The sequence below is a fragment of the Rattus norvegicus genome, chromosome 19 (genome assembly GCF_021556685.1).
Source record: "Rattus norvegicus strain SHRSP/BbbUtx chromosome 19, alternate assembly SHRSP_T2T, whole genome shotgun sequence".
Classification (NCBI taxonomy): Eukaryota; Metazoa; Chordata; class Mammalia; order Rodentia; family Muridae; genus Rattus; species Rattus norvegicus.
In genome coordinates, this window is record NC_141552.1 from 60,733,443 (window position 1) to 60,746,745 (window position 13,303).

At 48.5% G+C, this 13,303-nt stretch overlaps 1 protein-coding gene across 2 annotated transcripts in view; it reads left to right on the forward strand.

Moving 5' to 3' along the window:
- Plcg2 (phospholipase C, gamma 2) overlaps positions 1–13,303 on the forward strand; it is a 136,731-nt gene that overhangs the window by 73,172 nt on the left and 50,256 nt on the right. For both annotated transcript variants that reach the window (NM_017168.1, XM_087594329.1), the window contains 6 exon segments: positions 1,629–1,672; positions 2,263–2,335; positions 6,838–6,939; positions 8,889–9,007; positions 10,540–10,625; positions 12,950–13,070. In NM_017168.1, coding sequence (NP_058864.1) covers positions 1,629–1,672; positions 2,263–2,335; positions 6,838–6,939; positions 8,889–9,007; positions 10,540–10,625; positions 12,950–13,070 — 545 coding nt within the window.

A 13,303-nucleotide genomic window follows, 5' to 3' on the forward strand; every position in this document is an offset into this window, starting at 1 on the left:
CGTCTGTGAAACAATAAAGGTCTGAAACACAGCAATGAACACAGAACAGTGTAAGTCACCGCTTGTTGTTGGGACCACAGCACCCAGACGGGAGACTTCCAAGGGGGAAAGACTGAGTGGTGGCCCACGGCTCAGTCCACTGTGGCAGGGACAGGCTGGTGGTGTTCATGGAGTCGGATGCATGTGACAGAGATACTGAAGGTGATCTCTGGTAGTGTGTGTGTGTGTGTGTGTGTGTGTGTGTGTGTGTGTGTGTGTGATGTAGGTATGTATGATGTGTATGTGTGTGATGTGTGTATGTGTGGTGTGTGTATGTGTGATGTGTATGTGTGTGATGTGTATGTATGTGGTGTGTGTATGCGTGATGTGTGTGTGATGTGTTGTTTTTGTGGTATGTGTGTATGTAGTATATAGAATATGTGTGTATGTTGTATATTATATGTTCAGTATGTATGGTGTTTGTGATATGTGTGTGTTTGTGTGTGCGTGTTGTATATTTGGTACTGGGGATCAAACCCAGGTAAAGAGCTGTCTACCTTGAATTGTATCTCTAGCCTATGTTTAAAAAAGACACAATTTTAAATGACCTTCTCTCTCTCTCTCTCTCTCTCTCTCTCTCTCTCTCTCTCTCTCTCTCTCTCTCTCGGGGCATGGTATGATTGTAGAGGTCAGAGGACAACCTGTGACATTCCATTTTCTCCTTCCACCCTGAGGGCCCCTGGCACCAAACTCAGGGTGTAAGGTTTGGCAGCAAGTGCTCTTAACTATGGAGCAGTCTCTCTGGTCCAGCATGCATACATGCATACATGCATGCATGCATGCATGCATTTATTTATTTATTTATTTATTTATTTATTTATTTATTTATTTATTTATTTATTTTGAGTCAGTGTCTCCCTGATAGTCTGGGTTAGTCTTGAACTCGTGATCCTCCTCTGAAATCTGTGTAAGACTTCATTTTAACAGCTCTCAGACTGCACTCCATCCCTGAGGGAAGTCAGGTAGGAACCCAGGCAGGACAGGAACCTGGAGGTGGGGACCGATGCAGAGGCCATGGAGGGGTGCTGCTTACTGGCTTGCTCAGCACACCCAGGACCGCCTGCTCAGGGGTGTCCCCACCCCCAGTGACCCTTATGTGGCCCGCTTATGTGAATTATTGATCAAGAAAATGTACTACTTGCCTACAGGCATTTCCTCAACTGAGATCTGTCTTCCCAAATGATACTAGCTGTGCTAAGTCAGCAAACAAAACAAAACAAAACAAAACAAAACAAAACAAACCCCAAAAACTCACCAGGACACTTGCTTCGATAAGTTTTTAAAAGTAACTTTTCCTTTATTATTCTTTAGATTTATTTTATTTTCTGTACATGAGGATCTTGTCTGCAGGCACACATGTCACCATGTGTGAGCCTGGTGTGCATAGAGGCCAGGGAGAGGGTGTCAGACCTCTGGATGTGAGCTGCAATGTGGGCTCTAAGAACAGAACCCGCATCTTCTGCAAGGGCAGCGAGCGCTCCTGACTGCTGAGCCGTCCCTTCCGCCCACTGATAACTTAGAAACGAAAATCTTACTGGAATGAGCCGATTCGTCCAATGGTCTCATGGTCTGCCTGTTTCTCGTTTCAGATACTTGACGAATTCAAAAAAGACTCCTCCGTGTTCATCCTAGGGTGAGGCACCTCTAAACATGGCTGCTGCTGCTGCTCAGGACCTCTGTGTCCTCGTAGCTCTGGTGGTGGGTGGGGGTGGGGGTGGAAAAGGGGGTGGGGTGTGGTACTGTGTGCAGTTACCGACCCCAGGTTTGTAGCGCAGAATAAGCGGGTGAACAGAACCGGTAGCATGTGGAGCATTGTGAGGAAGGTCTAGAAGATTCTGTAGAGAGGACCGTGAACTCAGGCTTCTTCCTGAAGCTTCGGGGGATGTGACAAACCAATAGGTTTCTCCCTTCCCTTTGCTTTACCTTCCTCTGTACCCCCTACCCCTTGCCTTCTGGTTGTGTCCCTTCCCTCTCTGTCTTCTCATTCCATTCTGTCTGTGGACTCCACACTCTTCTGTGCTCCTCAGACCTCCTAGAGCTCCTGAATGCTGTCCAGGGCCTCTAAGACTCTTTGGTTGGGGTTCCTCTTTGAGTCTCTTATATCTTGACTTCAAGGGTCAGTAGTGTGCTCAGCATGGTGGGGCTGGAGTTCAGGGTGGAGGTGGACCTCTTCTGGCAAATGTCCCTCTCTCTAACCACCCTGTGTCATTTCTCCGAGGGCAGGAACACAGACCGGCCTGATGCCTCAGCCGTCTACCTGCAAGACTTCCAGAGGTTTCTTTTACATGAACAGCAGGTGAGAGGATCGTGAGATGGGGTGTGAGGGACAAAGTGCTCTCCTGGACACCTGCTGTCATAGAACAGCTGCGGTGTCCCTGAGGTGGGCTGGGGCTTCAGACAGCTGTCCACCACCACAGGGCCTCCTCGAATTCCCAGTCTCGTATAGCCTGACTGACTTACTCTTTCTTTTTTTTCTTTTCTTTTCTTCCTTCCTTCCTTCCTTCCTTCCTAGCCTGACCTTTCTTTCTTTCTTTCTTTCTTTCTTTCTTTCTTTCTTTCTTTCTTTCTTTCTTTCTGTCTGTCTGTCTGTCTGTCTGTCTGTCTGTCTTTCTTTCTTTCTTTCTTTCTTTCTTTCCCTCCTTCCTTCCTAGCCTGACTTTCTTTCTTTTTTTTCTTTTTTCTCTTTCTTTCTTTCTTTCTTTCTTTCTTTCTTTCTTTCTTTCTTTCTTTCCTTCCTTCCTTCCTTCCTTCCTTTATTGAAAATAGATTCTCTCTCATACAATGCATCCCAACTATAGCCCCCCCCTCCACTGCTCCTAGCTCCTTCCCTCCCACTTCCCCTCTCCCCCAGATCTACTTCCCACTCCTCTCTTCAGAAAAGAACAGGCCTCCAAGAGACAGCAGCTAAGCAATACAAAACAACATACAACGAGACAAGGCAAAAGCCCTCCTATCAAGGCTGGACAAGGCAACCCAACAGAAGGAAAAGTGTCCCAAGAGCAGGCAAAAGAGTGAGAGACACACCTGCTCCCACTGTTAGGAGTTCCACAGAAACACCAAGCAAACATCTATAACATTTACACAGAGGACCTGGTGCAGACTCATGCGGGTCCCATGCCTGCTGCTCCAGTCTGTATGAGCTCATGAGGTTTTAGTTAGAGCAGTAAGACAGATGAAGGCCATCAAGGCGGGTACAGACTGGAAAGGGGGAACATGGCCCACCGAATCTTGTCCCCACTTTCAGTGAAAAAGCAACGGAAGGTACTCTAGCCAGAGCAGGACAAATGCTTGAGGGCTTGAATAAGATGTCCCTCGCCTGGCTGGTGTCAGCTCCTCCCCTGAGGACACCCCAGGAGTGTCTTCCTGGGAAGCCATCCCTTCTGGGTGGGAGGAGGTAACTAGACTGATCAAACTTGCTTGTCCTCTGGGGGATGAGAGTTAGGTCTCCCCAGACGACATCTGCATAGTGGCTTCGAGTGTGGAGGAAGTCACAGGAGTTTCCTGTTGGGATGTCATTATCTGATGGTACAAGGTCATCCCTGTGTGTGTGTGTGTGTGTGTGTGTGTGTGTGTGTGTGTGTGTGTGTGTATTCTTGGCTACCATGCTGGTGTCTGGTGAGTAGATGCCATTAAATCTTCCCTTGTGATACATGCTTTTGAGACATGTTTTACTAAGTTGCTTAAGCTGGCACTGGACTCCCTCTGTAGCCCAGGCTGGCCTTGAACTTGGAGTCCTCTTGGCTCAGCTTCCTGAATAGCTGACACAGAAGTCCTGTACCTTCACACTCTGTCTGAGCTTTACCATGGTGTAACGATATATGCTATGATAGCACAGAAAAGATAGGTAAAGATAAAGATACTCTGTGATAGTATAGAAGCTAACGACCAGAGAGGCACATTTACCATGAGGTCAGCAGCCTCAGGTTGGGCAGTGGCTGCTGCTGGCTTGGTATGCTGGGCAGCGATGTCGGTCATGTGTACCACACTTGTCAGCATGGGGCACTGGATGCAGGAGATGAAGGAGTGGTTCTGTTTGCTTAACCTGAGCTCTTAAGACCCCAAAATGTTAAACAGTGTGAGCAGTGGATTCCGTTGAGGACAGTGTGCGTGCAGAGGTCTGAGGATAGCTTGCTGGGGATTCTAGAAGCTCTCCTTCTACCACGAATGTCTTAGTGATTAAATTTTAGGTTGTTGGGCTTGGTGGCAGACACCTTCACCCTCAGACCATCTTACCATCCCACTCTTGAACCCCTAGCATCTTGGGATTCTAAGCTTCTTTAGGAAGATCCTGGTCTTTGTCCAGAGCAGTCCCCAGTTCTATTAACAAGCGCCCATGTATTTTGATAAAAGTGTGTGTGTGTTTTGCAGAGGAAGAAGGGAAGGGCCGTCCAGGCCCTTTGAGACACCCAGGGAAGCCAAGGTGTTTGTATGAGGTATCCTGCACGTGGCGTGGCGTTAATTCTTATAGCAGTTCATGTCTCCACCCACCTCCAGCCAGGGCTAGCACTCTACCACTGAGCTAAATCCCCCCTCATGCTCCATGCTGTTAACAACCCTCCGTTCAGGGGAACTGACAGCCTGCTGGCTGTTTTGGCATCTGTGGTCTGGGGAGACTTGTTAGTAACCACAGTCCTGTGTTGCAGAAGTTAGGGCCTCGCCACCCTTTTTCAGTCTGTCTTTGGGCTTTTGTTCTTTCTGACATCCCCCGTGTCCCTTCCTACCCAACCGCACATTCATCTCAGACACGGGGAGATGCTGGAGAACGTCTGGAACCCAGAAGGCATTGGGCAGCATTGGGTCTGTGGCATCTTTAGGGTTTCAGAGTGTGCAGCAGAAATGGATTTGTCTAGCTGGGTGACTCTGCCTGGCTGACCCCTGGAGGAGGGGGATGTGTGGTATCCGTCTAAGTCCCTTTCTCCAAGTTGAGTGATTTGGAAAGCGACCCTGCTTCTTATGAGCTCTGGAGACCTGAAGTAATCCTGAGCCCGTGTGTCCTCTTCTCTATGTGATATTAACATTTATGTGACTTGTAGGGTGGGCTGGGCTAGGGAACCGTACGGGGATGAGGCTGTTAGAATAAACTACCAGGAACTGGAGGTTTCCCGCAGTGAGGAGTACCACGCTAAGCACACAACCAAGAGTACTGTACTAAACACACAACCAACTCCATAGAGTCCTGTCCCCGAACCTGTGCAGTGCCTAACTTTTGGGACCCTCTTGTCATGGATGAGAGCGTACAAAGAAGACATGTAACTTGTCACCTTGGCTGAGTCAGGGGACACACCCCAGTAACCTGGCTGTATGGTTACTTTTCTCGTTGCTGTGACCAGAAGAAGCTATTTCAACGGGGCAGGCTTCACTCTGGCTTAGACTTGGAGGGGCTGTGGCCCGTCATAATTGGGAAGAGACAGCAGCCTGTGGGAACAGCACAGTGATAGGAGTTGGGGCTGACCACGTGGCCTCGCTAGTCAGGAAGTAGAGAACAGGAAATGGGGCTGGACGATCAAACCTCAAAGCTCACCCCCAGCGACCTACATCCCCTAGCGAGCCTCCCATCTCTGGAAGGTTCCAGAGCCTTTCCAGACAATGCAATCACCTGGGAAGCCAGGTGTTCAAACACATGAACCTGTGGGGGACATTTCCTAATCAAACTGTTAACACTGGCATGGCCCACCATGGTCCCTGGCTGTTTCATACTGACACCTTTGGTCAGTGCCCTGAGTTCTTAGCAGACCATGATCTGTTGATGTCTGTCTGTCTGTCTGTCTGTCTGTCTGTCTGTCTATCCATCTATCCATCTATCCATCTATCCATCTATCCATCTATCCATCTATCCATCTATCCATCTATCCATCTATCCATCTATCCATCTATCCATCTATCCATCTATCCATCTATCCATCTATCCATCTATCTATCTATCTATCTATCTATCTATCTATCTATCTATCTATCTATCTATCTATCTATCTATCTATCTACCTTTTATCCCACACTAGGTCCACCTTGGTGCCCCAAGACATCTGTTGGATGTCTTCATCTTAGTCAGCAAAGCGTCTCACCCGCTCTGCCCCATCCCATATCACACTGCCGATGGCTTCTCTCTGAGCCTGGCAACAATCTCTCTCCCCATCTAGTTCCCAAGGCAGGTTGCCACCATGCCAGACATACACATGTCTCCAGCCACCACACGCTCTCTTGAACTTAAATCGCCACATGAGAGAACACACAACACAATAACCTCTGACCCAGTTGATGATATATAATTTGCTCATCTAGACACACAAAGCCCTGCACACACCCATCCCTTAAGAATATTCATAAGAACCTATAAAGGTGCAGAGAGGAATCTTAGCATCCGCCTCCATGTTCTCTCTGCTGTTTCTCCCCACTCGCTCCAGCCTCTTCCTCTCTAAAACTTTTCTCCCGCCCATCCTTCCTTCTCGTCCAATGACAGGCCTCGTTCTATCTTGTACCCGCCTTCGCCTGCGTAATGACATCATCCTACAATGGTCTGTCATTACTTTCCTAGAAAGTTTTATTGAGATGCCGCCATGCGTGTTTTCCTGTATTTGATCTGTGTCTGCTCAGTTGATGATAGCAGGTGACCCAAGCAGAAGGCATTTGCTCACCCCTGGCGAGGGCCATGCTGGGATGGAGCCTTGCTTGCGTGGGCCTGAATGACAAGTCAATTTGACACTGAGTAATGGTTCAGTCTTTGATCACCTTGACGAGGTTCCCCGGAGAAGGACTTCACCTGTCCTTTGGTGACTTCGTGTTGTCTTTGTCGTCTTTAAGGAGCTATGGGCTCAGGATCTGAACAAAGTCCGGGAGCGGATGACCAAGTTTATCGATGACACAATGAGGGAGACCGCAGAGCCCTTCTTGTTTGTGGATGAGGTGAGTGGGCTGGGGCTTGTCACGTGAGCAGGATTTCCTTCATCCAGGTGTCCAGGGACTGACTCCATAGGGAGTGGTTCTCCCAGGGTAGGGACTATTCCTGCCTTTCATTCCCCCCCTTTCTTTCCTTGGTGGGATTACCTATTTCGCCACTAGAGGGCGTTCGCCACCAGAGAGAAACCAACTAAACAGAACAAATGCTTCACGGGTTGTGGGAGCCATTTCTAAAGGACACTTTGTACAGGTGGCAGAGGAGGGACAGAAGGGACATGGGTTATTACCTGCCCAGTGGGACTGTTTTTACGGCAGTAAAATGGACCTCTGAGCCAGTTAGTGTTTCTGATTTATTATTATTATTTTTTAAATGCTAGGAGTGGGTAGATGGGAAAGTCCCTGGGCCCCTTCTCTGCCTTTTTTTTTTTTTTTTTTGCCGTGGTAGGAACTGAACCCAGGGCCTTCGGCATGCTAGGCAGGTGCTCTACCAGAGATCTTTTTTACTGATCATTTTGTTCCTCTCTCCCCACTCCCAGTAGCTTAGAGGACAGACAGCCTTAAGGTGTAGGTCCTGGTTGGCTCCTTATTGGAAGCAGCGGCTCTTCATGGCTGCTTCATATGCTGGGCTAATGGACCCTGGAGCTTCTGGGGTCTTTCCCACCTCCACTTCACATCTGTAGCGGAACATGGGATTATGGCATGAGCTCCCACATTCAGCCTTTGTATGGGCTCTGGGGTTCGGACACACGGTCTCATGCTTGTCTTTCCCCATGAAGCCATCTCTCTGGCCCTCTTCTCTTTCCTCCCATACTTTTTAAAGCTGCCCGGAGTTGGGATAGGAAACTGTCGCTCACTCTGCTTCCCTTTTCTGTTTGGTATTCCTCATCTTTGAACCCGGGGCTTTGGATACATCATCCAAGCATTCCACTGCTGAGCTAATCCCCAGCTCTCCTTTGATTTTGGCTTTGAGGCAGGTTCTAAGTAATTTGTCCAGGCTGTACCTGTACTCACTGTAGCCCAGACAAGCCTTGACTCTGATCCTCTTGAGCTTCTTGGATGACAGATCTGAGCTCCTAGGCCTGGTGTCTTTCCACCCTTTGATGTTCTCATATCTGTAATGTTCTGTCTCTGAAGCTGGGTTGGACCCACAGAGGGTTAGTGGCTGGAATGACCTAAAGCTTCTGTGTGGCCAGCCAGTGCTCTGGCAGCAGCAGACATTTGGGGACACATGTTAAAAAGGGAAATGAAGGGTAGGTCCATGAGGTGCTTATGTTGGGACATGTCTTAGGGTTTTACTGCTGTGAACAGGCACCATGACCAAGGCAACTCATAAGGACAACATTTAATTGGGGCTGGCTTACAGGTTCAGAGGTTCAGTCCATTATCATCAAGGCAGGAGCTTGGCAGTATCCAGGCAGGCATGGTGCAGGAGGAGCTGAGAGAGTTCTACATCTTCATCTGCAGGCTGCTAGTGGAAGACTAGCTTCCAAGCAGCTAGGATAAGGGTCTTAAAGCCATGCCCACAGTGGCACACCCACTCCAACAAGGCCACACCTACTCCAACAGGGCCACACCTACTCCAACTGGGCCACACCCACTCCAACTAGGCCACACTCACTCCAACTAGGCCACACCCACTCCAACAGGGCTATACTCACTCCAACAAGGCCTCACTCACTCTAAGGCCACACCTACTCCAACAAAGCCACACCCACTCCAACAAGGCCACACCTCCTCATAGTGCCACTCCCTGGGCCAAACATATACAAACCCTCAAAGAAGGATGGCTGCAATCTGAGCTGATTATACTGAAACCTCCGGAAACCCATGTCTGGGGACCATCTATAGGTTTCAAAGGTCAGAGCCAACTTGCACGGCTGCATGGGCACCAGCTAGGAACAAGTAGACTCCGTGCCTTTTGTGCCACAGTGACTCTGTGTTGGTGACTCTTTCAGTTCCTCACGTATCTGTTCTCACGGGAGAACAGCATCTGGGACGAGAAGTACGATGCCGTGGACATGCAGGACATGAACAACCCCTTGTCCCATTACTGGATCTCCTCTTCCCACAACACGTGAGTTCCCGGATGAGCCCAGGCTGGCCCTGGCAGAGCTGTCTGTGAAGGGGCGGGGAGGGTGGGGAGAAGGGGTCGGGCCCGGAACACAGCTTTCTTTCCAGCCAGTATTGGGGTGGTTATACATCATCTATGGCCTTTTAGGCAAGTTCGCAGAGCTGGTCATCAATGCCATCAAAATATACACTCAGCCAGTGAGCTGGTGTGTGTGGAAACATCTGACATGGGCTGGGCTCTTTGCCTGTGCGGTCTCATTCTCTGGTGCTTAGAGAGGAAGGCGTCCAGTGAAAGTCCTGGGCATCAGCTGGTGGCTGAACAAGGGCAGGGTGAGAAGGAGAGTTTCATGCTGAGAGGAGCATGTACTAAGGCCCCCCTGGAGTGGGAATAGCTGGGAGGCACTTTTAAGGCTGGAGTGAGGAGTCTGGGAGGGTAGCAGCAGTATAGAGGGCCAGCCCAAGCAGAAGCTTGTAAGTCATGGAGAGTCACAAGGAGCCTCTGGCCACGTCACCCAGAGAGTGACATGCTCTCATCCACTTCTTTGGCTAATTATGCTGATTGCAGACGAGTAGGGTAGGTCAAGGGCATGAGCAGGGATGCTGCCTCCCAGCCTCAGTGTTCAGTCAGCCTTTCAGGATGAGGGTTTGACTTCTAGGCCGCAGAGTGGTCTTTCAAACAGGGCATGAGCAAGGCCCCCAGTGTGTCATTCTCTACGTATTTGGGAAGGTGACGTCTTTTTGGGGGGTGGGGTGGGGAAATTCATATCTTAGGACAGTGGATTCTCCAAGCCTAGAGAAAGCGGAGCAATGTCCTAAGAGGGAAGGCAGTCTGGAGAGTAGGCAAGGTGATAATAATTTGTCTTTCAAAACATCAAAAGCTCTCTTAAATAACCTAATCAATAAATGTTCTAAGAGAGGCATGGATAAAGAAAATGTGATTCCTATGTAATACATATATATGTAACACATACATCACAATAGAACTTTGTGAAGCTGTAGAAGAAATGAGAAGTCACGACATTTGCGGGAAAGTAAATGGAGTTGTAAATCATTACGTTGAGTGAAATAAGCCAGATCCAGAAACATGACTACCGCTCGTTTAAAAAAAAAAAAAAAACTACTCATGGCAGTTTTGCTGACTAGGTCCATGGCACCATAAATTCTCCCAGGATTTGCTGAGCCTGCCTGTGCTGGCCTCAGACCTTGGTGAATCATGGGCCTATTTCTGCTGATAACCAGAGCCCAGTGGGCAACTCCAGGGGGTCATTAGCGCATGCTCTGCTTCCTCTCTCCTCCAGACACCCCCAGCCTGGGTCTCCTCGAAGGACCATGCTGTCTTCATTACATTCAGATAGCTTAGGTAACTGCTGTGCACATCTTCTTGGTGGTTCTGAACCCAAGGCCTCAGGATGGCATGCGTGTAGACCAGACCTTAGCCTGGGTGTTTCTAGATCAGAAGATCTCGGGCTCAGATGGTCTCCAAGCATGGACTGTGTACAGGGCTGCCTCCCTGACTTGGCTCGTTCTGTCCCTCAGGTACCTCACCGGAGACCAGCTGCGTAGCGAGTCCTCCACAGAAGCATATATCCGCTGTCTGCGTGCTGGCTGTCGCTGCATCGAGTGTGAGTTTTCTGTTTTGGCCAAGATGATGCAATAGCAGTGCTATGATGCTCAGTGTTTGTGTGTGTGTGTGTGTGTGTGTGTGTGTGTGTGTGTGTGTGTGTGCGCGCGTGTGTGGTGTGTGTGTGTGTGTGGTGTGTGTGCGTGTGTGTGTATATGTGTGTATGTGTGTGCGTATGTGTGTGCGTATGTGTGTGTGTGTGTGTGTGTGTGTGTGTGTGTGTGTCTGTGTGTGTATGGGTGTTAAAGACTTCTGTATTGGTGGGAGATGGGGAGGGAGATAGGCTGAGAAGTCCCCATGCAGAGCAACTCTAGGGAGGAAGGTGACTGAGGATGTTTTTTCCTAGAAGATAACTGTCTCTAAGTAAAAATGACATCTGGCTGGGTAATAGGTTGGTGCACCTAGGAAGATGCAATGGGAAGCAGGGGGCCAGCAGCAATGGTCACTTTCTGCTAAGAGGAACACAGGTACATACCAGTTAGCATGATACACTCAAGAGCCACATGTCTATAGGTGAGACCCTGAGAGCAAGCATGCAACAGAGAGTCAGGGACAATCTGTGGCCGGGCAGGTGGCAAATCCTTGCTTTTGTCTGCCCACCTCTTTGGCTCTTTTGTGTGCATATGTGCATGAGTACATGTGTGTGTGCATGCACACATGAGTATACGTGTCCACATGTGTGTATGTTACCATATGCATAATACATACAGCAGTTGTTTTCCTCAATTGCTCTTTATTTTTAAGAAAGGGTCTCTCAGTGAACCTGTAGCTCTACTCTAGCTAGTCAGCTTGCCTCATGTATCTTTTGTCTCCGCTTGCCCAGGATCTACATGGGTTCTAGGATTGGAACCCGAGCCCTTATGCTTACAGAGTAAATACTTTATCCCTTGAACTATCTCCCCAGTCTATCTTTGTCTCTTTCCTTCCCGGTCTCATTCTATCACCAAAGCTCTTATGTGTCTTTTTAAAAATTTTTATTGGATATTTTCTTTACTTACATTTCAAATGTTATCCCCTTTCCCAACTTCCCCTCTAGGACTACCCCTACCCTTTCCCCCTCACTCTGCCTCTGAGAGAGTATTGTCCCCTCTCCCTGCCTCTATGAGAGTGTTTTCCCACCCACCCACCTACTCCCTCCCATCTCCCTGCCCTGGCATTCCCCTACACAGGGACATTGAGCCTTCACAGGGCCAAGGACCTTTCCTCTCATTGGTGCCTGATAAGACCATCCTCCGCTACATATGTGGCTAGAGCCACGAGTCCTTCCATGTGTACTCTTTGGTTGGTGGTTTAGTCTCTGGGAACTCTGGGGGTCTGGTTGGTTGATATTGTTGTTCTTCCTTGAAAGGAAGGGTTGGAAATCCCTTCAGCTCCTTTAGTCCTTTCTCTAACTCCTCCATTAGGGACCCTGTTCTCAGTTCAATGGTTGACTGCAAGCACTTGCCTCTGTATTTGTCTCTTAAGAGACAGCTATATCAGGCTCCTTCTTGGCTCTAATGTGTCTTGATTAATTAGTATTCTATCACTATAACACAACTGAGGTGATGAGCTTTTAATGGCAAGTGTATTGTTCTGTACCTTGGGGTTGGGAGTATCTGTATCTTGTGCCTTTAACAACAGGCCGTGACAAGAAAATGCCGTAGAGCAAACACTTCCATCATAAGGTAGAAACTGAGAGAGAATAAGGAAGAGGCTGGGGTCCCACAGTCCCTTTCAAGGACACAATCTCAATGATGCTACTCCAGGTATCAAGCTGGGTGATGCTTTTCTAAGCCATAGCCATGAATGTGGTTGAGAAAATGGCCCAAACCATCAGTGGCACCTCAAGTGTTTCAAACTTGCTCATTCTGTGTCAGAGTTTAGTTGCAGTTGCTCACAGACTTCCTGGGTTTATGCTTTTCCCTCTGGAAAAAGCTGTGAGAAAAAGTCAGAAGCTACCAGCTTTAGTATCCTCAGGATTGCTCCCTCACAGTCTTATTTTCATTTATATAATTTACTGAACCTTTAAAAATCTGTCTCATTGCTCTGTTTCTACTGGCAAAAGAGGGGAGCCTCGAACAGCTCACACAAGAAAATAAAACCTGTTTTGAATATTTTATGACGAACAGTTCACTAGAGGCGTTTCCCAGGAAGTAAGTGTGTGTGTGTGTGTGTGTGTGTGTGTGTGTGTGTGTGTATACCCAGGTCAGCCTTGGGAACAGAGCTGGTATGGGTACCAGGGCCTAACCTCATGGCCTCAGCCCAACATGTGTCTTGTATACCTGTTCACTCTTGGTGGCTATGCTTGCTGGTGGCTGATATTGAGGACCTGTGTTTTCTCCTTAGTGGATTGCTGGGATGGGCCTGACGGGAAACCCATAATCTATCACGGTTGGACACGGACCACCAAGATCAAGTTTGATGATGTTGTTCAGGCCATCCGGGATCATGCCTTTGTTACCTCCAGGTCAGTGGCTAATATCCTGGAGGTGGGCCTGTAAGGGAAAAGCTGCTAGGACTGGACACACACAGACAGACAGACAGATACACACATACACACATACATACACACACTGCCTACTTCTCCCAAACCCTGGGGAGCTTGGGCTCCATTTGGCTAGTTACTGTCAAGTGGCTCCTGTGTGCTTAAGAAATGATAATGGCCCTTAAAATTATGTTTATTATTTTAATTTTTATTAT